Genomic DNA, 22,685 nt, shown 5'->3' on the forward strand with positions numbered 1-22,685 from the left:
TTAAGGAAACATCCAAAAAGACATTTTTGTACACTAAAGAAGTAAATAATTTGAGAGAATATACACTATACTATTATGTTTAAAGAAACACTAGAAAGATATATTTGGATGATGGCTGTAATTTCTTCAATAGTCTTCACGTAGGTTTTGTGTTTGATGGCAATGGTGCTTTTCCTGCATGCTTAGCAGCCTTTTCCATTTTTATCTGTAAATTTAAAATATATTGATGTAATCGACTGTAAAATAGTCTAAAGAAAAAAAGGTTGCACATACCTCATCTGAATTCACATTTTATTTACCATACCACTTCACAGTTACTTAGCAGCTGTTAAGCTGCTAAATACTAAAGCCAAAATCTGAGGGTTAAAGGAACCTAATTGCATTCTTATACTATGGTTTGAATTCAACTTTACAGAAGCATTTTCATAAAAATAACATATAATGAATCTTTGGAGAAAGTGAATAAAAATAATTTTAACTGCCACTAATTTTTTTTAAAGCTGAAATACCTAACCTTACATCAGCCTAAGTGCATTCACTTACAGGGCTACAGAATCCGCCTAAACCAGCCGGTTTATCTCTGGAATGTGACTGCTGTAAGGGCAGTTTCCTATAATTCTGGTTTCCATAGTTACCGTCCTGAAGTGTGTCCTCCACTGTAACTGCAGCAAAGAAAGTTGCATACCCTAAGCAGCAGCCTTTTGATCTTTTAGAAACACATAACCCTTCTTTCCATGTGGGGCGCTGGGGGGGCAGGGGGAGCAGCAAGAGAAATACAAACAGAAGACATAAGCCCGCCTGCCTCTCACTCATTACTGCTCACGCCCGCACACACCACTTCCCAGAGGCAGCAGTACTGCCTCATCCCACAAGAGAAAGGCACAGAAAACGTGGGGCATGGAAGGTGGAGGCAGGACCTCCTACCCTCCAAGGGGACAGGAATAATATCAAGAAAGCAGAAGGGCCCTGGTAAAGCCCCACTAATTCCATCAAATTATAAATAACTTCCTAATTATAAAATTGTATGACTCTCATCTCTGTCTCATCCCCATTTTTTCTTCTCTCTCCTCTTTGAGTTGATTGAGAACCTCGTTTAGAAATCATACATTTGTCCTGGCTGGTGTGGCTCAGTGGACTGAGTGCTGGCCTGCAAACCAAAGGGTTGCCAGTTCAATTCCTGGTCAAAGGATCACTGGTTCGATTCCCAGTCAGGGCATATGCCTGGGTTGCAGGCCAGGTCCCCAGTAAGGGTCACATGAGAGGTCACTACACACTGACGTTTCTCTCCCTCTCTTTCTCCCTCCCTCCCCATCCCTTCTCTCTAAAAGTAAATAAATAAAATCTTCTTAAAATAAAAAAAGAAATCATTCACTCATATCACTCTTGCATATTTTATCAGTCAACAGGTCGGCAGAGGGACCCCCAAAGCACACCCTATTCAAGGGCAAAGATTATGGGCACTGGAGTCAGAGAGAACAGTATTTCAACCCTACCTCTATCATTTATTAACTATCTGAGGCAAGTTATTTAATCAACAATTTTCTCATGTGTATAAAAAAAGTCATAGTAATAGGTATATCCCAAGGTTGTTCTAAAGGTGTAAATAAGATCATGTCTATAAAGATTAACATACTCAATAAACACTAAACAAATGCTAGTCTCCTTTCCCCTCTCATTTAGGACCAAGTGTTAAACTTACAGCAACATCAAAAAAGTTCAAAGATGCTGAACAAACAAAAATCAGGGAAGAGTTTGCTCATCTGAAATACAGGCACACCTGGCTTTATTGCACGTCACAGGTCTTGCATTTTTTACAAAATGAAGGCAAGACCTCCAGCAGCAAAAAGATTACTGCTCGCTTTATTGCAATACTCACTTTCTTGTGGTGGTCTGGAAAACCAAGCCCACAACATCTCCCTCCCAGGTATGTCTGTACTAGCAAAACATCGCGTTGTAAAGGCCCGGAGCCCACCAGACTCCATTTCCTAATCACCCCTGTTCCCTCAGCGGTGCACGCCCTGGCCTGGGGGTAACAGAAGAGGACTAACAATGCGTATGGTACATGTCAGCTCGGTTGTTCAGGTCTGAGCGTCTTAGTTTTTATACTCTGTTAATCACACCGGCTAGAGAGTTTGTAAGCTGTATCTCATAAATCCATAAATCACACACGGCAGAGAATTATAAACTACATCCCGTAAATCCATAAATTCTAGGCCTGGTTATAATGAGCAGTCTGGGTGGGCCAGGTGGATCCTCTGAAACAGCCACGGATAAGAACTGCCTCCATTATCTTCCCACAAGCAAATCCCATTGGCATGTTCTTCCAGAGGAGGGGAGGGAGAAGTTCTAGAACCCTGTCCCTTGTAAGCCTGCGAAGAAAAACTGAAATTCAGCTGTGACCATGTGTGTTCTAAGAACAGAGATTGATTTAATTAAAAGTTTATCCTTAACGATGCTGCAAAAACAGCCTGTTCTGTTCTCACTCTGACCATCTCAGCTTCCAGAGATCCTACCACCACCTCTTTCCCTTAGACCAGTTTTCCAAAACAGCACTCTTACACTGTCCAGTAAGGCAGCCACTACCCACACGTGGCTCCTGAGCCCCTGGATGTGGCTAGTGTGACTGAGGAAATAAATCCTAATTTGTTTAATTTAGACTTAGAGTCGTGGCTACAACCTATCACTGCAGAAAGTTCCACTTTCTAGCTCTGCCTTAAATCCCATGAGGACTCTCCCCTCTACTTCGAAATTCTTCATCACAAAAACCAAGCTAGTCTCTGCCCCTGACTCACTTCCTCTGCTCTTAGATGGTGAATTTATTCAATGGTCTCCTTTTTCTAACCTGTAGTGACTCAACGAGCTCTTGTGCACGAGTTGCAGAGGACACAACAAAAAGTGACAAGAGTATCTTTTCTTTTGTGGAACTTATCACCTACTTGGAAAGATAACAAATGCCCAGAAACCAACTACAAAAGAATCCCAAAGAAAGCACTTTGGGGAATGTGCTGGATAACGTCCCCCATGCCTCTTTAAGCCAACACCCTTTCATCAGCTATAAACAAAAACAAAACTCTCAAATATGAGCACTACATGTGAGGAACACATCAAATGTGAGGAAATAACATGTATGACAGCAATCTCAATTATATCTGCTTATTTTTTCCATAAGTATTTATTGAGGACATACTATGTACAAGGCACTACACTTAGTTCTGGTGAAAATACAAAGAAGAATAAAATACTAGACACGTCCCCAAGGAGACACAGTGTGGTGGAGACCTGCTAACATTATCATTACTGAAACCTGGGGGCACTTCATTGCCGCAGTTGCTGAGCCCTAGAAAACGTTAAAATGCATTTATGGTTAGTGTTCTGTTCCTTAAAGTCTATTGAGTAATTTTAACTTTGGTGTAAATATATCTAGAAGTTTCTAAAAAGGACCCCTCCGTATTATGAATTCAAGATATGTATCATTTACAAATCTGCTGAGGGTTACTACTGACCATTGTATTTGTATATTTAGTCAATCTTAATGACCTCCATAAATTAGCCAGTGTGGTACCATATTATTTGTTAGTCCTCTTTCTCTCTGAATAATGACAAATAAGCCCCAAGGTCTAACACCAGCGGTAAGTAAACACTTCACAAATTATTTTTAATGACAATCCACAACCAATATATAATCATCCCACAATGTCTCTGTTACTAGTAAATGCCTAATGTGAGCAGAGCTCTCCACAGACTCACCCTTTCCTGGTATCGTCTTTCAAAGAAAGCCATATCATCCTCTTCAGGTCTCCTTAAAGAAGACACTTGACTACTTGTACCTACTAATAGAGGGAAAAAATAAAATTCTAAGTAATTCATTTCTAAAATCATAAATTTCCCTAAAATAAAAAATGAAAGAAAACTTTCCTTGTACCTAGTGATAATATTTTTATTTTTCAAACCTGAAATGGTATAAATGGAGAAGTGATCCTACCACCTAATTTCTTTTTTTGAAAACTGAGCATCATAAGACAAAAGTAATTTTCATTGGCAAAAATTCTGCAAATATTCAACTGGTTCATACTAAATAGCACAACATAGCCATTTCATAGAAGAGCACACTTAGCTTTGTTTAATCACATCTTACGCTTCATAGCTAACCTGGCAATGCATGTACCACAGTAACAGATAATACAGAATATAATTACAGAAGGAGTTATAGAGGTGCTATGGTCTGAATGTCCCCCCAGCAAAAGTTCGTATGTTGAAATCCTAATGCCCACTGTCTTAGGGGGTGGGGCCTTTGGGAGATACTTAGGTCATGAGGAGGGAGCCCTCCTGACTGGAATTAGTGTTCTCATAGAGGAGACCCCCCAGAGACTCCGCAGCCCCCCACCACGTGAAGACACAATGCGACGGCTCGGCTGCAGTCAGAAAGAAAGGCTGTCTGTCTTCTCTAGAACACAGCCCGGCCGGCGCCTTGGTCTCAGACTTCTCTGCCCCAGAACTGTGCGAAATAAATTTCTGTGGATTGTAACCCATGCAGCCCGGGGTATTTTGTTATAGCCACCTGAACAGACTAAGAACAGGCTGTGTAGGCAACCATGATGATTCTGCCTGCTTTGAAATTTTTCAAAACTAAAATAATTTTAACCATTTTCCATGGTATTCATTTTTTTTAAACTAGCCCTGGCTGGTGTGGCTCAGTGGTTTGAGTGGCAGCCTGCGAATCAAAGGGCCAGCTGTTCGATTCTCTGTCAAGGGCACAGGCCTGGGTTGTCAGCCACGTTCCCAGTGGGAGGCACGCAAGAGGCAACCACACATTGATAATTCTCTCCCTCTCTTTCTCTCTCCCTTCCCCACTCTAAAAAATAAGTAAATAAAATCTTTCAAAAAAAATACTAAGCAAGCACTAGTTTACATGCTGAAAGAAATTTTAAATTGCCTCAGAAGGAAAATCTGGTTTTAGTTACAGGTACACCAAGAGCCTAGTTCCATGGAAAAGTTTACCTTCATTTCAGGTAAATGTCCTGGTTGGGTCCCTTCATATCCAAAATAAAGGATCAACCTGAACACCTGTTCTTGTTTTTTTAAACACATGAATTTACCCTCAACCAGCAACACAAAAATCATATAACTCTGTCAACTCTCTAACAGAAGCCTTGTTGAGGGAAATAAGAAAAATTGCTTAGAGCACGTGCTATCTATCCATGCACCTGAACACTCGGGGGGCTGGTCCCTAAATCATGTTGCACCCACCGTCTGGGCAAGACCTCTTGCAGGATCACCTTCATCGAGTTGCATTTCAATGGAAAAATTTCATTTATCTGGCAACATGGCATATTACCACTTTCGTCAAAGGTGACTATTAGAAATGAGCTGCATTTGCTGAAATACAGTTTCTGGGGGCCTCGGGCCGCTGCATCATTGAAGGTCACTGTATAAGCACCTCTAAAACCCCAGCACTTTGTGTGTGTGGCAAAAAGATAAAATGGAAGAAGGACTCATGGACAACAGTGTGGTGATTATGGGGGTCGGGGGTATAAGGGGACTAAATAGTAATGGGAAAATGGGAAATACAATAAAGACTTTTTTAATAAAGAAATAAATAAAAACTAAAACTGTTACCCAGCACTGGTGTAACTTTTGTTAGCACAGAGGAATTCATGTTTCCTCGTCTCTAATAATGAACAGTATTAAACTGATCACATCTTCCTTTGTGCCCTGGCTGCCCCTACACTCAGTCACGACTAAAGCCTCATGCCGCAATTACAGCCACCTGGAACGTGGACAGAATTGCGTCACTTTTCTTGGTTTTGGTCTTCTTTCTCTATTTCGTCACATTTCACTGAGTGTTGTTTTTGTCAGTGGCAGCCCTAAAAATCTCTTGTGGAGAAAGCAGGGGACATGAAAAGGTTGTATGAAAATACAAATAAATCAAAAGAAATTCTCGTTTTAAAATATTTTTAAATATTAAATATCTGGACTTCTGGCTAAGATGGAGGCATAGGTAGACACACTGTGCCTCCTCGTACAACCAAGATAGGGACAACAATTTAGAAACAGAATACCAACCAGAACTGACAGAAAATTGAACTGTATGGAAGTCGGACAACCAAGAAGTTAAAATAACACATTCATCCAGACCGGTATGAGGGGCGGAGTTAGGCAGCCAGGTGTGGGTCGCAACGGAAAAGCAAAGAACATTGGGACCTGGTGCACAAGACCACAGCGGGCGGACCTTGAGCGTGCAAGTAGCAGCTGGCAGACCCAGCCAAGGGGTGGCAAACAGCAGACCCAGCGAGGTGGCGACTGTGAAGCAAGGCACTGTGCGCAACCCAGGATCCCAGCACTGGGAAATAGAGCCTTGGGGCACTGACTGAAAACACCTGTGGGGGTTGAGGTGCAGGGAGAGACTCCCAGCCTCACAGGAGAGGTCCTTGGAAAGTCCCACGGGGTGCACAAGCCCACCCGCACGGGAATTGGCACCAAAGGGGCCCAGTTTGCTGGGGAGAAGCGGCAGAAGGGACTGAGGTCCCACGGAGAGTGGAGCAAGTGCCATTGTTCCCTCTTGGACCCCACCCCCACATACAGCGTCATAACCCAGTGACTGGGGTGCCCCACCTTGGTGAACACCTAAGGCTCCACCCCTTACACATAACAGGTGCGAACAGACCAAAGGGGGGCGGGGAGAAAGATGGCTCAAACGGAACTGAAAGCCCCACAATCCATACTTTTAAGCGACCAAGAGATAGCCAGCCTATCAGATGCACAAAGCACTGGTGATCAGGATGCTCACAGAATTGGTTGAATTTGGTTGCAAACTAGATGAAAAAATGAAGGCTACAATAAGTGAAATGAAGAAAAATGCACACAGAACCAATAGTGATGGAATGAAAGCTGGGTCTCACATCAATGGAGTGAACCAGAAGAAAGAAAAAAACATACAACCAGAAAAGAATTAAGAAATAAGAATTCAAAAAAATGAGGAGAAGCTTAGGAACCTCCAGGACATCTTTAAATGTTCCAACATCTGAATTATAGGGGTACCAGAAGGAGAAGAAGAAGAGCAACAAGTGAAAAACTTATTTGAACAAATAATAAAGGAGAACTTCCCCATTCTGGCAAAGGAAATAGACTTCCAGGAAGTCCAGGAAGCTCAGAGAGTTCCGAAGAAGTTGGACCCAAGAAGGAACACACCAAGGCACATCATAATTACATTAGCCAAGGTAAAAATGAAGGAGAGAATCCTAGAAGCAGCAAGAGATAAGGAGACAGTAACTTACAAAGGAGTTCCCAACAGACTGTCAGCTGATTTCTCAAAAGAGACCTTACAAGCAAGAAGGGGCTGGAAAGAAGTATCCCAAGTCATGAAAGGCAAGGACCTACATCCCAGATTGCTCTATCCAGCAAAGCTCTCATTTAGAATGGAAGGGCAGATAAAGTGCTTCTCAGATAAGGTCAAGTTAAAGGAGTTCATCATTACCAAGCCCTTATTATATGAAATGTTAAAGGGACTTATCTAAGAAAAAGAAGATAAAAAACATGTATAGTAAAATGACATCAAACTCACAATTGTTAACAACCACACCTAAAACAAAAACAGACTAAGCAAACAACTAGAACAGGAACAGAACCACAGAAATGGAGATCACATGGAGGGTTAGCAACAGGTGAGTGGGAGGAGGAGAGAGGGGGAAAAGGTACAGAGAATAAGTAGCATAGATGGTAGGTAGAAAATAGACAGGGGGAGGGCAAGAATAATATGGGAAATGTAGAAGCTAAAGAACTTACAACACATGGACATGAACTAAAGGGGTGAATGTGGGTGGGAGAGGGTATGCCTAGCGGAGGGGAATGAAGGGGGGTAATGGGACAACTGTAATAGCATAATCAATAAAATATATTAAATATCTAATAAACCATACAAATTCCTTCTTCAATGTTTTTATTCTTGCTTTCAAGAAAGGAAATGCAATACCATTGATTTTAAGTGTATAATTAGTAAATGACAAAACCTTGCTAACCTATAATTATCACTGGATTACATCCTCTTTGGGAGAACCTCAAGACTCTCATGGCATCCAATCCACTAAAGGGCTCTCATTCAGACATCAAAGCAATAACGTGCTAAAATAAGGTTTTAAAACTTCATACTATTGTATTATCTGAATCCTCATAATTCTCAGACTTAGCAATTTTTCCTAATAAAAAATAAGGTTTCTTGCTGTTTCTCACTGCCTGGCCAATATAAAATACTCACAAGATGGTAGTCAAATTGTGGTAATACTGGGAAAAACAAGGGCCATCAATGAGTCAATCTATATTCTTGTTTTCTACACCCAAACATATTTCCCCATCTCATTTCATTACCATCTGTTCGTGTTTCTGGAGAAGAACTAGATGATGCTTGAAATGCTTTGAGAAATGGGTGGTCCAAGGCTGTACCTGGAGAGTCTAAAAATTCGGCTGAAGGTGCACCTGGTAATAAAATACATGAAGAATGAAAGTTAAATCTCTATTTGTTAGGATACAAAGAAGTTATTTCAAATGTGAAATAAAGTAGAAACTCATCGGAATCATTAGAAAAATTCTTTCAGTAAAAAGGAAAGTTTTATTTAGATTTTTCCCAGTCATATAAAGTGACGGGAAATGGATAAAAGTATTTTTGTATTTCTCAGAGACTTTTTCACAGAAAAAAATATATACATGCACAAATGTGTCAGCAAAGAGTACAGAACATTAACATAGTTATAAAACTATCAAAAACAAGACATTTCTGATAAAAGAAACTCTAGTTTAAGAGGGCAGAATAAGTGTATATTTACTCTATTCCTCACTGGGAAAAGAACGAAAAACAAAGTATGAAAACTAAAGAGGCCTTCATTGAAATGAGGAAACACCCACAACTACAAACTCCAGAGACCAACTGCTAAATAACTGACTTTCGAACTAAAAGGAAGGAAGCACAGAGAAAATGTATTTATAAGTGCTCTATCTTCTTCACAAACCACCACCTCCCCCACATCCTGCACAAAGAGGGAAAGAAAATAAACTTTGACTCCTGCTGGGTTTTAAAAGTTCATCCTTTCTTACAATGCAAACAGTGTGAGGCAATTGCTCCTTCTTTCAGATCCCTCCCCCTGCTCTCCCCCCTTTCTCACTCGCTGTGGGAACCTAGGAGGGGAGCTCAGTCCAGCCAGGTCCCTGTGCTGTCTGTCCTCTGGTTGCTGAGTGCGCTACAGTCTCAAATGCTCAAGCTCCCCTAAGTGGTAAGTTAGTCTCTCAGCTTCGTAGGGCCTCGTAGCCTCACACCGACTCTCACTAGAGTACAGGTGCCTCAATGCCTGCCACTTCCTCCACTGAATCCCCCAGGGCCCAGGGGACCCCCCTCTAGCTCTGCTCTGGGGTCACCCTTGCCCCTTGCTATGACAGACACCATGCCAAGCCCACTACCTCACAGCTCAGTTAAGAGCTGGGAATTCTGGATCCTTCCACAACGTAAAGGAACCAAATTCCAGCAAGGGGTCCTCTCTGTCCAGGGCACTGCCAGGCTAACAGAGCAGGTGTCCCTCTACCTCAGGCTCCCCTACATCTGAAGTCAAGACAAAAGTAATGTTTCCTCTCCTCACTCTCACCTTTCCTCACCCCACCTTTCCTCAAGGGCCAAAAGGGGCAGGTTTTCTTTCCTTGTAAGGATGCTTAAGTGATAAAATACTGGAAGTCAAAAAAGGCAAAGATGTCAGCTACAACCACTATTGCTTAGCATTGTTCTGAAAATACCAGCCATTTTGGTTAGTCAAGAGTAAGAAGAGTCATAAATTTGGAAAAGAAGAGGCAAAAATAGCATTATTGGCAAAATCAACTAAACATTTATTTAAAGCTCTAAGATTAAGTAAAGTAATAATTAAGTACACTTTATGCTGCTAGTAACAAAAAGCAGCATAAAACATTTGCCTTTTTATAAACAAACAATAATCAGCTAGAGAATATAAAGGAAGTAAAAGAGTCCATGAATGGCAGCTATAAAAAGAAGATGACCTGGCTGGTGTAGCTCAGTGGATTGAGCGCAGGCCTATGAACCAAAGGGTCACTGGTTCAATTCCCAGTCAGGGCACATGCCTGGGTTGCGGGCCAGGTCCCTGGTTGAGGGTGTGCAAGAGGCAACACTAATGTTTCTCTCCCTCTCTTTCTCCTTCCCTTCCCCTCTCTCTAAAAATAAATAAAATCTTTTTTTTAAAGAAGAAGATGAAATACCTATAGACAGAATAAAGAACCATGCTGGACTTTTATGAAGATAACTTGAGAATTTTACTTCGTTACATAGAAGACAAATAAATGAAGAGACTCGATATTTTAAAATATCAGTTCTTCCAACATTATTCAATGTGATATCAACAAAAGTAAGAATGTTTTTGTAATAATACAATGTTTTCAAAAATGATGCTAGAGTTCTAAACGAATGAAAAGGTAAGAATAGGTCAGGAAAACTGAAATACTAGTACGAAGTCATAGATATCGATGTGTTACGAAGCTGTAGTAATGAAAACAAGGTGGCAGCTGCACAGAAATCGTCGGCAAAGAGGCAGAGCAAGGCGCTCAGCACAGCTGGGCTGAACCCAACCCTACCACTTGCGAGCTGAGTAACCCTGAACAAGACGTTTACCTCTCTGCTGAGTTTCCTCATATGTGAAACAGGATTGATAGTAGCACCCGCTAGAGTTGCTGTGAGGATTATATGAGGTAACAGAAGTTAAGAGGTTGGAACTCCTGCATTTATCGACATCATTAGCGTGCATTATTTTTTGCCATTGGTAATTGAGTTTTCTGTAACCTTTTCAAGTACTTAATAGAGTCATGCACCCATAAATATTGAAAAAGGATGTACTTATGAAATTTAACAAGCTACTTGTAAAATTAGTTAGAAGAGAAGTACGAATATATATATATCAATGCAATCTTGGGAAAAAAAAACACGAACAGGAGGAATACCAAATATCAAAACATACCACAAAGAATAACAAAATAGGTAATATTGACACAGGACAGAAAAATCAGCCAATGGAACGAAATAGAAAGTATGATAAAATATGACAGTTTCAAATTGTTTGGGAAAGATAACTGGCCATCAATTTGGACAAAAACTGAAGTTATACAACACCTTACACTTACACAAAAAATAAATTTCAGATGTCTGAAAAGCCTAACCATAAACACAAAATAATTACATATTAAAGTAAAATGAAGAACATGTTTATAAAATTGGAGCAGAGAAGTCCTGCCTCCAAAATTTAAAAACTGCAAAAAAAAGAAATTAGTAAAAGACAAATGACAGATTGGAAAAAAAATAACGATATGTAAGATTTTTTATAAATCAATGAGAAAAGATAAAAACAAAAACGAACACACTATATGAACAGACAACGCACAGAAAATGAAATGGCCAATACATATGAGAAGATTCTCATCCCACTAATAAGCAGGGAAATTAAACTGTAACAATAACATTTTCACATATAAAGCTGGCAAAAATTATGTTTAATGATATCAATGATTGGCATAAATGTGAGGAAATAGGCAAACTAAAACATTACTAGAGGAAGAGTTAACAAGTAAAGCATTTTTAAAATGCAATTTGACAGAATATATTAAAATTTCACACATGCACACACTTCAACCCCGAAACTCTACCTCTCTATATCTACCTTGGAGTCAAATTCATGTGATATACAAGGAAGCAAGTTCAAGGATATTTTTGGGAGGATTGTTTATAAAGGCAAAAAATAGCAATAATAAAAGCACTCTAAACACAAGGAACAAGGAAATGGTTTAGATAAACTGATATATCTACAGCGTGGAACACTGTGCAGCGAGCGGTTAAAAAGAATTACACAGCCCTGACCCGGTGGCTCAGTCGGTTGGGCATCATCCCATGGAATGAAGGGTCATAGGTGTGATTCCCTGTCAGGGCACAGGCCTGGGTTGTGGGCGGATCCCTGGCTGAAGCACATGCAAAAGGCAACCTGTCAATGTTTTCCTCCCACTTCGATGTTTCTCTCCCTTTCTCCCTCCCTTCCCCTCTCTCTAAAATTAATAAATAAAATCTCTTTTAAAAATTTTTATAAAAGGATTGAGTAGACTTGTGTCCTGACATAATAGGTTTTTTGAAAAAAGAATAACAAGCCCTGGCTGGCGTAGCTCAGTGGATGAGCGCGGGCTGGGAACCAAAGTGTCCCAGGTTTGATTCCCAGCCAGGGTACATTTCTGGGTTGCAGGCCATAACCCCCAGCAACCGCACATTGATGTTTCTCTCTCTCTCTCTCTCTCTCTCTCCCTCTCTCCCCCACACTCCCTTCCCTCTCTAAAAATAAATAAAATCTTTAAAAAAAAGAAAAAATAACAATAATAAAGCACTAAATTTTTTCTAAGTTAAAAAAGTAAGCATATATACATATGTTTTATGTACATAAACATGTAAGTAATACATTACATAAAAGTACATCATTACATAAAAGTAATACATATAAAAGTGTATGCCAAAAAGAAAAGTTTATTATCAATTAAAGACAGCAAATCACCCTCTGGGAAAGAACCTAGAGTAAAGACAGTGTTCAAAGGGGCCATGTACTTTATTTCTATGGTTTGAACCTTTTATAATAAGAAAGTATTCGTTTATATTTATGTAATTTTTGAAATGAAAAAAATTTTTAAACACATGCTTGCAAAAAAAATCCACACACAAAAGTATCTAATAGAAACCATATTCTTCTCCCCAATCCCACTTAACTCAGAATACAGTTACGTTCAATGATTTATGTCCCATTAAACTTTTCCCTATATTGCTTAAAACTTATATACACAAGCAGATGTGCATGTACATACAAGTGTACACACACGTGTACACACACATCTATCTATGCACGTGAACATGCATTATAGATGTGATTACATGCATATGCATGCATGTACATATTAACACATGGACACAGCCTATGTTTCCAAAATGAGGTCATTATAATGGCAAAAACTGCATATAGTAGGGTGATATCAAATAAAGGAAATATTATCCAGCTATCACAGTGTGGTTATGGACTGGGATTGGGTGCAAGTACTGGGGAAGGGACTGATCTCTTCTCTTGTGATTTCTAGATTTTCTGTAATGACCACCTGTAGTACAGCAGCAGTTAAACCTTTTTAAAAAAATAAAAATCAAATAAGAGAATGTTTCCTGGGGAAAAATGAAGAATATAAAGTGCGAAACAAGCACGAGGCTTCATGACTGTTAACACACATGAAAACACTACGACGAGCTCACATATCCGCGTCACCACTTACCGATCCCACTGTCATCCAGCCGCATGTAGCCTTCCGCCAGGGAGCTGAAGCCAGTCAGTCCTCCCATTGCTGCGTAAGGAACATCTTGCCCCACTGGTTTCCCCTGAGCCAGTCTTTCTTGCTTAGTTTCCACTACTGTGTCATGGGCATATGCAGGCTGACCACAAGCACAAGTGAAGCAGCTATGGAATCCCGAACACTTCGAACCTGAGTCAAGGTGTAAAGGCAATTAAATGTTTTTAAATATAGATACTAAAAGCTACCTTCCCTAAAAGCACTCAGCTTGGCCAAAATCACCTGAACCTGGATCCCTCACGTGCTATCCTCTAACCCCTGTGACTGTTACCTCCAGACCTTGAACTCCCTCCCAGCCACGCTCTTATTTCTAGAAGATTCTAAAGCAGTAATGAATAGTAGCAGGGAAAAAGATATTGGAAAAACCAATGAGGACTGGCCTGGCCAATGTGGCTCAGTTGTTGGGCATTAGCCCATAAACCAAAAGGTCACAGGTTTGATTCCTGTTCAGGGCACATGCCTGGTTTGTGGGTTTGGTCTTGATAGGGGAATGTGCAAGAAGCAAGTGATGTTTCTCTCTCACACTGATGTTTCCCTCCCTCTGTCTGCCCCTCCCTTCCGCTCTCTCTAAAATCAGTAAATTTAAAAGTTTTTTTTAAAAAATCAATGAGGACTGAAAGAAAGTGGGCTGAATACTGGAGAGCCAGGAAATGGAGGCTCTCTCCTCAAATGCTGAGTTAAAAGCAGGGGTGGTGGGCACAACCAGTGGCCAGGACGAGGTGAAGAGATAATGTGGAAACCTCCCTATGGATCAATTCTCCATAAAAGCCATATTGGAAGGCCAACCCGTAGACAAAGAAAGGATGCAATGGTGTATTGTTTAACAATAAAAAGGAGAGAAGTACTGATACACGCTACAGCATGGATGAATCATAAAAACATTATGCTACAAAAGATAGTCACAACAGACCACATAGTCTATGAGTCCATTTACATGGAGTGGCAAATCCATAGAGACAGAAGGTAGATTACTGGTTGCACAGGGCTGGGACTGGGGGGGCAGGAGGAATAAGAAATGACTGCTAATGGATATGGAGTTTCTTTTTGAGGTAAAAAACACGTTCTACAATGTGCTGTGGTGATGGTTGCACAACTCTGTAAATATATTAAAAATTATTCAACTGTACCCTAGAAATTTGTGAGTTGTATGGTATGTGAACTATATCTTAATAAAATTGTTAGATACAAAAAAAAAAGCCATATTGAAATGAAGGCCAGAATACACCATTAATAAAATCTTCACACACTCATACTTCTCATAAATATGTATGGGAACCAAGGCACAAAATAAGTTTTATCCAACTACTTCAATACTTAGCCAATGAAACACATTTATTCCTACCACTCTCATTAACAATGCTTTATAATATCTCATCATAACATTTCAATTCAAGCTACTATAAAAAAACGGGAGTAACTATCTCCTGAAAATAAATACTAGACTAATAGCCTATTTCAAAAGGTATTTTTTTTCTAATTAAATTTTCAAAGGGTTTTTAAGAGGGATGACCAAGTGAAAAGGCATATGGGATGGGGACTGGGATTTGGGAACAGGTATTGAGATAAGGCTGCTGTTGCATACCAAGGGTGAAAATTATCATGCTACATTTTGCTTTTCCCATCAACTGCAAGTGTGTTTTAAGCCAGTGATTTTCAACCAGCATGACTAGTCAGTACATTAGTGTGCCACAAGAATTTTTAAAACATGCAATACCTAATTATTTAGTCAGGGGCACTGACCTCTTTTTCCTTTGGATTATCAAATTTAAAAAACGATGACAGCCAACACAAAAATGGCCAACCAGTGTGAATGAAGCAAAAGTATACCTATTTGTTTTGATCAGAAAGAATTTTAGCAATTAATTAATGCATGCATGAAATGAAAAAGTTTGAAAATCACTGTTTTAAGCAGTAACAAACATAATAACCTACCAGCAAATTATAATTTTTTTCTACTTATAAAATCCTCTTTAAAAACCTGTAAAAGGCCCTGGCCAGTGTGGCTCAGTTGGTTGGAGCACCATCCAGTAACCAAAAGGCTGCGGTCAGATTTCGGGTCAGTTACAGGGGTTGTCCCTGGCCCAGTCCAGGCGCACTTGGAGGCAACCAATCAACGCCTCTCTCTTGCATCGATGTTTCTTTCTCTCCCTTCCTCCCTCCAAAAGCAATGAGAAAATGTCCCCAGGTGAGAATTTCTTTTTTAAAACCCTGTAAAAGAATTTAGTTGATAAAACTCCCATTATTCAAAAATTTGAATCAAATCACATCTAGTGATTACTTAAAATCTACTTGACTGATTTCAATTACATGAGATGAGGATTTATGACTGCAAAGCATACAAAAAACTTGGAATTTTACCACAAAAATAAAATTCTAGAGTAAGCTACCCACCAGTGTCTTCTTAGTTGTTTTATATGGGCTCTACAGCTGAATAAAACTCACACAAAGATACATTAAGTATTTAATCAAGAAATACAAGCATTCTGTTGGTGTGTTTGTAATAAAGTAGCTCACAGGCAGTGCAGGTGAAGCCAGGCGCAGCGCTGTGCTGGTCCGCAAAGTGCTTGCACCTGCAGCGAATGGGCTGCGTGCCGTTCAGCGGCACGTAGCTGTAGGCCCTGCACCGGCAGCCGGCCACTCGGCAAGGCAGACTGATGGGGCGCTGCTGTGGAATTGTATCAAAGTCAGTTTTATGTTGTTTATACCTGGAAAAAATAAACAGAAGGGAAGAAATAAAAACACAATGCAGTAATGCCGAAAACTACTATTCCTATTCTGTTAAATGCAAAATGATTCTTTTTTATTTTATTTTTGTTTCATTGTTCTCGTTAGGTAAAAATAAACTCCCCTACCTGCAGTATTTCTGGCAGTTATGTTGTTTTGGTCAGGGAAAATCTTTACTCTTAGACTTTTATTTTTAGTTATTACAGCAATATACAAAGAAATATCATATAATCCTTTTAAAATACATACCACTACAGATTCTTTAACAGGGAAGCACAACCTAAGAGTATGAAATAAGCTCTTTATAAAAATTCTTATCCCTGGCTGGCATAGCTCAGTGGATTGAGCTCGAGCTGCGAACCAAAGCATCGCAAGTTCAATTCCCAGCCAGGGCACATGCCTGGGTTGCAGGCCATGGCCCCCAGCAACCGCACATTGATGTTTCTCTCTCTCTCTCTCTCTCTCTCTCTCTCTCTAAAATCTTTAAAAAATATATTTTTATTAAGGTACACTCCTTAAATTTATTTCTACAGGTTTGCTATTTAAAACAGAAATAAGTTCAATAAACATGTTAATGTAAGTTATTTTAATATAATTTAATTTTTAACTTTTAAGTTCAAAATAAATTATCAACATTTTTAAAAGCCAAAGCTCTTCTAAAACACTAAGTAATTTTCTTAAATAGACTATTCGCTTCCGTCTCATAAGGTGATACTCAGTAAAATACTATTAAATTTATTATTCTCAATATTAAATCTGAAAAATAAAAGCTAAACTAACAAGATACCATTTTTCACTTAGCAAAGAGAGCCAAAGCTTTTTCACAATTACTCACAATTCACAATGCAGCCAAGAGTGTTACAAAAGAACCAATCCCATTTAATGTTTTAAGGAAACTTAAATAGATCCATCCATCCTTTAACCCAGACAGTTTACTTTTTAAAATGTACCCTAAGAAAATAATCCCATGTACAGAGAGCTTTGTGCATACAGATAGTATCAGCAATAGTACTTACAATTGCCCCCCCCAAAAAATATATATATATATTATATATATATACACACACACACACACACACACACACCCCATACTAACAACAAGGGAATGGTTAAGTAAATTCCAAGACAACGGTTTTCCAACTTTCTATCAGTGAAACCTATTTCTTCAAATAAAATCTTTTACAGAACCATAATATACAATATAAAATGGATATGCCCTGGCTGGTGTAGCTCAGTGGATTGAGCACAGGCCTGAGAACCAAAGGGTAGCTGGTTCAGTTCCCAGTCAGGGCACATGCCTGGGTTGCAGGCCGGGCTCCCCAGTGGGGGGCGAGCAAGAGGCAACCACACACTGATGTTTCGCTCCCTCTCTTGCTCCCTCCCTTCCCCTCTCTTTAAAAATAAATAAATAAAATCTTTAAAAAAACAAAATAGAATGGATGAAAGCAGAGCTGGCTGAAGCAAGGGAAAGAGCCAGAACTGCAGCCTGCCCTTTCCCTCCCCTGCCCCTCCAGCTGGGACACTCCCGAGACACTCTCACGCCTCTGGTAGCATGCAGGGACTGACTCAGGATCAGGCAGTATGAGAGATCTTGCTCGTGATTACTACCACATATGTAGAAACACGTTTCTGTGATCCTGCCATGAAGAACGGGTTCAATATTTATACACACATACTTAACTAAACAAACTTTGTAAATAAAAAATTACAGGAATATGGTATAATGTATTAACAGCAGCTAGCTTTGGGTGGTGCATCTTCTTTCTACTTTTCTATATAATCCTCATTTTCCTGATAATAATGCTTCACTTTTTTTTATGGTTTTTTAAAAATTTTATTTATTTATTTTTTAGAGCGGGAAGGGAGGGAGAAAGAGAGAGAGAGAAACATCAATGTGCGGTTGCTGGGGGTCATGGCCTGCAACCCAGGCATGGGCCCTGGCTGGGAATCGAACCTGCAATGCTTTGGTTCACAGCCCACACTCAATCCACTGAGCTACGCCAGCCAGGGCTATAATGCTTCACTTTTATAACATGGGGAAAAAAACTGTGTAAACAGAGAGTTCGCTGACTGACCAGTACTAAAGAATTTTCTCATCATAGTTGAGTTGGACCCATTTTTAAAGGTTAATTCCACGTTATATAAGCATACATATATATATATATATATATATATATATATATATATATATGAGACGGGCATTAAATTTGTACAAGAATAAAAATTGAAACTAACACTTTATTCTGACAGATGCCAGTATAACTGCTGCACTGATATCTTTCATTCACTGATAACAGTGAATGAATTCTGAAAAATACAGTGTAACTCTTTCTCCTTCCCTCCACAGTTGTTTTTAGGTGGAGTTGCTAAATAAACTTCAAGTCAATCTATATAAAACATTACTCATCCTAGCAACTGCCTAACAACCTTTGGCAAACTGCAAGTCTGTAAATAGCAACTATACAAAGAGTGTCTCACGAAAGAGCCCCGAAAACTATCACAACAGGGCGGTTCTCCTTCACAGTTGCTTTGGAACAGAAAGTTAAAGTTGTTACCAATAGATTCAGTGACTTTTCCATGAACAGCTTTGTCCTTTTGAGCTTTACAACTGTGACCTATGATAGTCGTAAAATTTAAAGCAGAAAACAACAAACACTGCCAAATGCAAATCTCAGGTACAGGCAACAGGCACCAAAGACTGGGGCCTCCTCCTGGCTCGGTAGCTCCTCTGGTTAGAGCAGTGGTCCCCACCCTTTTTAGAACCTGGGACTGGTTCTGTGGAAGACAAGGAGTGGTGGGGGATGGTTTCCGGATGATTGAAATACATTACATTCAAGCTCACCTCCTGCTATGCAGCGGGGTTCCTAACAGGCCCAAACCTGTGCCAGCCCAGAGGTTGGGGACCCCTGGGTTAGAGCCTCGACGGGCTGCACCAAGATTGCAGATTCAATCTTCAGTCAGGGCACAGACAAGAATCAACCAGTGAGTGCATAAGTAAGTGGAAGAACAAATCGATGTTTCTCTCTCTCAAATCAGTATTTTTTTAAAATAAAAGAATGAAAAACAAGGATTGGGGCCTCATATATTTCCTTTGCTCCATGTGTTTTTCTTGGAAATGGGTCGTACATAATAAAAAGCTGTGTGCTTAGTATTGTTTGTTTTAAGAAAGGTATTGAGATATTTCTTGAAGAATAAAGCAAGATTAGAAAAATTGAGGGGAAATGCTTCTTTCTGTAGATTGAGAACCTGGTCAGTGTGGGTCGACTCAAGCAGTTCTGCAGCCTGACGACCCGTCCTTGACCACCCTGTGCAGGGGTGGGAGAGGCACACCGTGTTCCCAGCCCAACTGAGAGAGACCCTGGCAAAGCCTCGGGGGCACCAATATCCTTTTAACCAATGTGATAAAGAGGTACCTAAGGTAACGGACTGTAATGAGTTCTAATAGGAAATAATAGAGCGTTTTAACTATAGCAAAAAAACATTTTGGATAATGTCTAGTGCAAAATATCAAGGCCTATTTTAAATATTTCTCAATCAACCCGAGTAATGTTATTTACAGAAGGAAGATATGCTCTGCTACAGCTTTACATGCTCTGATCACCAGAGAACTTAGATCTTACCTGTGGGTACAAAAACACAGCGTCTCCGGGCCCACAAGTTTACAGTCTATTCCAGTCGGCGACCGCCAGCTCACAAACAATCTGTTCTGCAGGCGCAGAGGTAAAACTTTTCTTTTGTATTCTTCGTATTCTTCGGGAGTAAACAGTTTCCCGCCATCGTCCTCACCCACAATTCTACGGCGAAGAAATACTTCTCTTAAGCCTTGATCATTTACTTGCCAGGTTAAAAACACTGTGCTCTAACATTAAACCGTACTTACATAGTCAAAGGAAAGGCCGTGATGGCCCTAAACTTTTACTTTAGGTTTGTGTGAATAGCAAAACCACACACAACGGTAATGAAGCTTTTGCTGCCCATATAAAAGAGGATTATAAATAAGAAAGTCAAAGAAGTCATAAAATCTGACTTTGCTGATTAAGGTTTGCCACAGGAGAATTGCCACATACTCACCTCAATTTCTCCTTTGATTCTAAATCAAACATGCTCATTCTTCTCATTGAAAGCTGGAACCTAAACTGCTAAAAATTCTAACATTTTCCTCCTCTAAAAATAGTAACATTCCCCCCCAAAATCAGTGCAGAAGACAATATGACTAATGTCCACACCTGACCCTAAACCCTGGCCAGGAGTTTAATGTGGGACCCACAACCACCCTTGGACCTGACTAGCTCAAATCCACACACCTGGTACTGAGTCATCAGATGCATCACTGTTCAATTCCAGAAGTAAGACCTCCAAATTTTATGAGTAAAAAATAAGCCACTGATATTTCTTAATTTTCTTAGGAACTTGAGAGTTGACCTCCGTGAAGGAAAAGGAACCACAATTAAAAGTATTTGTTCAAAATTAAAGAAATTTCTCCTTGAATATATCCCCCTTAAAAGGCATGAAAAGTGTTGTTTGCAGAATGCTACATAATTTTTTGTGCAATTCATACTTTTTCCCATACTTTCAAGCCTTTAGCTGAGGTAGATAAATAAAACCAATTCAGAAGCTATGAAGCCATCACAGCCTTCTTCCTTAAATAATTTAGATACACAATAGTAAAAATAATAGGGGTGCATCTTATTCTGAGATAATTTTTCAGCCATTTCACTTTGCTACCAAGAAGTATACCAACAGGTACTGAAAAGATCTTAAAATCAAGTCTTCAAAGAAAGAGATCATTTATATCTAAGTTCTAAGCGAGTGCAGCTCAAAGTGTATTGTATTTACATGGTTCTCAAGTGATCTAGTCCAAATGTGGATTCAAAATTAATAATCTAGAGTGGGCCTGAGAGTTTGCATTTCTAACAAGCTCCCAGATGCTGCTGCACAGCTGGTCCATGATTGCTACACTTTGAATAGCAGGCTGTAACTTTTAAACAGAATTGCTCCAGGTTCTTCATGTTTGCAAAAATAATTTTCCACCAGGCCCTAACATTTTCTGACCAGGCAAAAGTCTACAACTGGAGGACCACAATCCACATATCGAAACGTCTAAATACCTAAGTTATCAGTCAAGGCCAGGGCCCAGCAACATGGTCCCAGTGGAAAGCTCTGAGACTTGGAGGCTAAAGGAGCCAGCTCTGCGCTGGGTGAGGGCTGAGTGGAAGCTGTTTTGAGCACAGGACTCCTGGGTTACCTGGACCCACCTGAACCCAGGATGAGCTCTGACCCACCAAGCTCTGCAAACTTCACTTTTCTGGCTCAGAATTCCCAGGCATTTCTAGGCGTTACCCACCTACGCCAAGAAACAGTCAAAGGGAGTCCAGCCAGATAGAAAACACGTTTGCCCTAACACCCATAGGTGGTTTGCTGCTGCCACTTTTATGCAAACGACCCCTCTCGCTCAGATTTCCCAGAGGGAACAGTGATTACGTCGCTTCCCGTTTATAAACACTTTGCCCCCAACAATGCATCCTCCGGCCTGTTCCTCTCCAGTAATTCCCACTCACCCTGTTTCCCAACTGTCAAAAACCTTCCTTGGGAGACCGAAGAAAGAAAACGCGTCGCAGGTGCACCGGATCTGGTCGCGGCCAAAGGGGCAGCTGCGTTTCTCCTTTCGGGAGAGGACTACCTCCAGAATCACCGAAACTCCACCAGTCGGTGTCTTTCTCCCAAAACCAGGTCTTTGGGATTGGGATCGCGTCTGGAAGGTCACGACTCAGCCTACCGCTACACTAACATGCAAACTGAATGTCTGCTCACTTTTATGGGCCCCGAGTATTCCCTGTTTAATTCTTTAATGGCCGTTTAGGAAAAACAACTGAACCTCTGCATAAACCTAGTTACTAAATCTTCTCGGAAGGGGTCGGAGCGGGAGACCTCGCAAACAGACTCGGAAGAGACTTATTCGTACGGTATGGCGTATCAGTACAATGTTTAGTTGCAGAAAGACGAAACTCGAAATCAAGGTAAGCCTCCCCCAACAGCCGGAGAACGGATTGCAGGGACCCAGCGGACGAGCACCGGGCAACCCCTGCCCGCGCCGCCGGTGCTCCTCCTGTAACGGGGACCGGGCTGCCCTGGGCGACCCCGCTCCGCAGAGCTGCCGCCTCACCTCCGGTACTCCAGGTAGTCATCCACGGCCGCCGCGCCGCCGGGAGGCAACGTCAGCCGCTCCATGGCCCGCAACGAAGCGAAAGGCTCCGGCGCTGCGCGGTCTGAGCCCGCAGGGCGCGCGGTGGACTTTCCTGGAGCCGGCCGGCCCCGCCCCAACAGGCCGCGCCCCCTCCCTCGGGCCTCCCGATTGGCCCACCCGAAGACTGCGGCGACAGCGCAGGGCGCGCGCTTACCGCTCGGGCGCGCGCCTACCACCCAGCCGCCCAAATGGGCGCGAGGCGCACACGACCTGCAAACGCGGTCCCGCACCACACGGGGATGCTCCTCCTGGCCATCCACACACAAACCTTGCCAACCTCTCTCCCTGGTTTAGCAGGTCTCCTTGCGAAGTGACAAAC

At 41.0% G+C, this 22,685-nt stretch overlaps 1 protein-coding gene across 1 annotated transcript; it reads right to left on the reverse strand.

Moving 5' to 3' along the window:
• Positions 1-38: 38 nt before the first annotated feature.
• Positions 39-22,434, reverse strand: FAM221A (family with sequence similarity 221 member A). Its single transcript, XM_028526107.2, has 7 exons — positions 22,286-22,434; positions 19,743-19,916; positions 15,913-16,103; positions 13,324-13,530; positions 8,362-8,469; positions 3,748-3,830; positions 39-205 (listed from the first exon to the last, which is right to left on the reverse strand). The coding sequence occupies exons 1-7, from the start codon at positions 22,348-22,350 to the stop codon at positions 137-139; spliced, it is 897 nt and encodes a 298-aa protein (XP_028381908.1). The 5' UTR covers positions 22,351-22,434; the 3' UTR covers positions 39-136.
• Between the last annotated feature and the right edge of the window lie 251 nt (positions 22,435-22,685).

Source organism: Phyllostomus discolor, chromosome 10, assembly GCF_004126475.2.
Source record: "Phyllostomus discolor isolate MPI-MPIP mPhyDis1 chromosome 10, mPhyDis1.pri.v3, whole genome shotgun sequence".
Classification (NCBI taxonomy): Eukaryota; Metazoa; Chordata; class Mammalia; order Chiroptera; family Phyllostomidae; genus Phyllostomus; species Phyllostomus discolor.

What these genes read in the sequence shown, in the direction of transcription:
- FAM221A (XM_028526107.2), bottom strand. Translation starts at nt 22,350, where the DNA reads ATGGAGCGGCTGACGTTGCCTCCCGGCGGCGCGGCGGCCGTGGATGAC. An exon ending in TGGCTTCACCTGCACTGCCT is followed by an intron (nt 13,531 to 15,912) that starts GTGAGCTACTTT and finishes ACCTTGACTCAG; the next exon opens with GTTCGAAGTGTTCGGGATTC. An exon ending in GCTGGATGACAGTGGGATCG is followed by an intron (nt 8,470 to 13,323) that starts GTAAGTGGTGAC and finishes TTTTATTACCAG; the next exon opens with GTGCACCTTCAGCCGAATTT.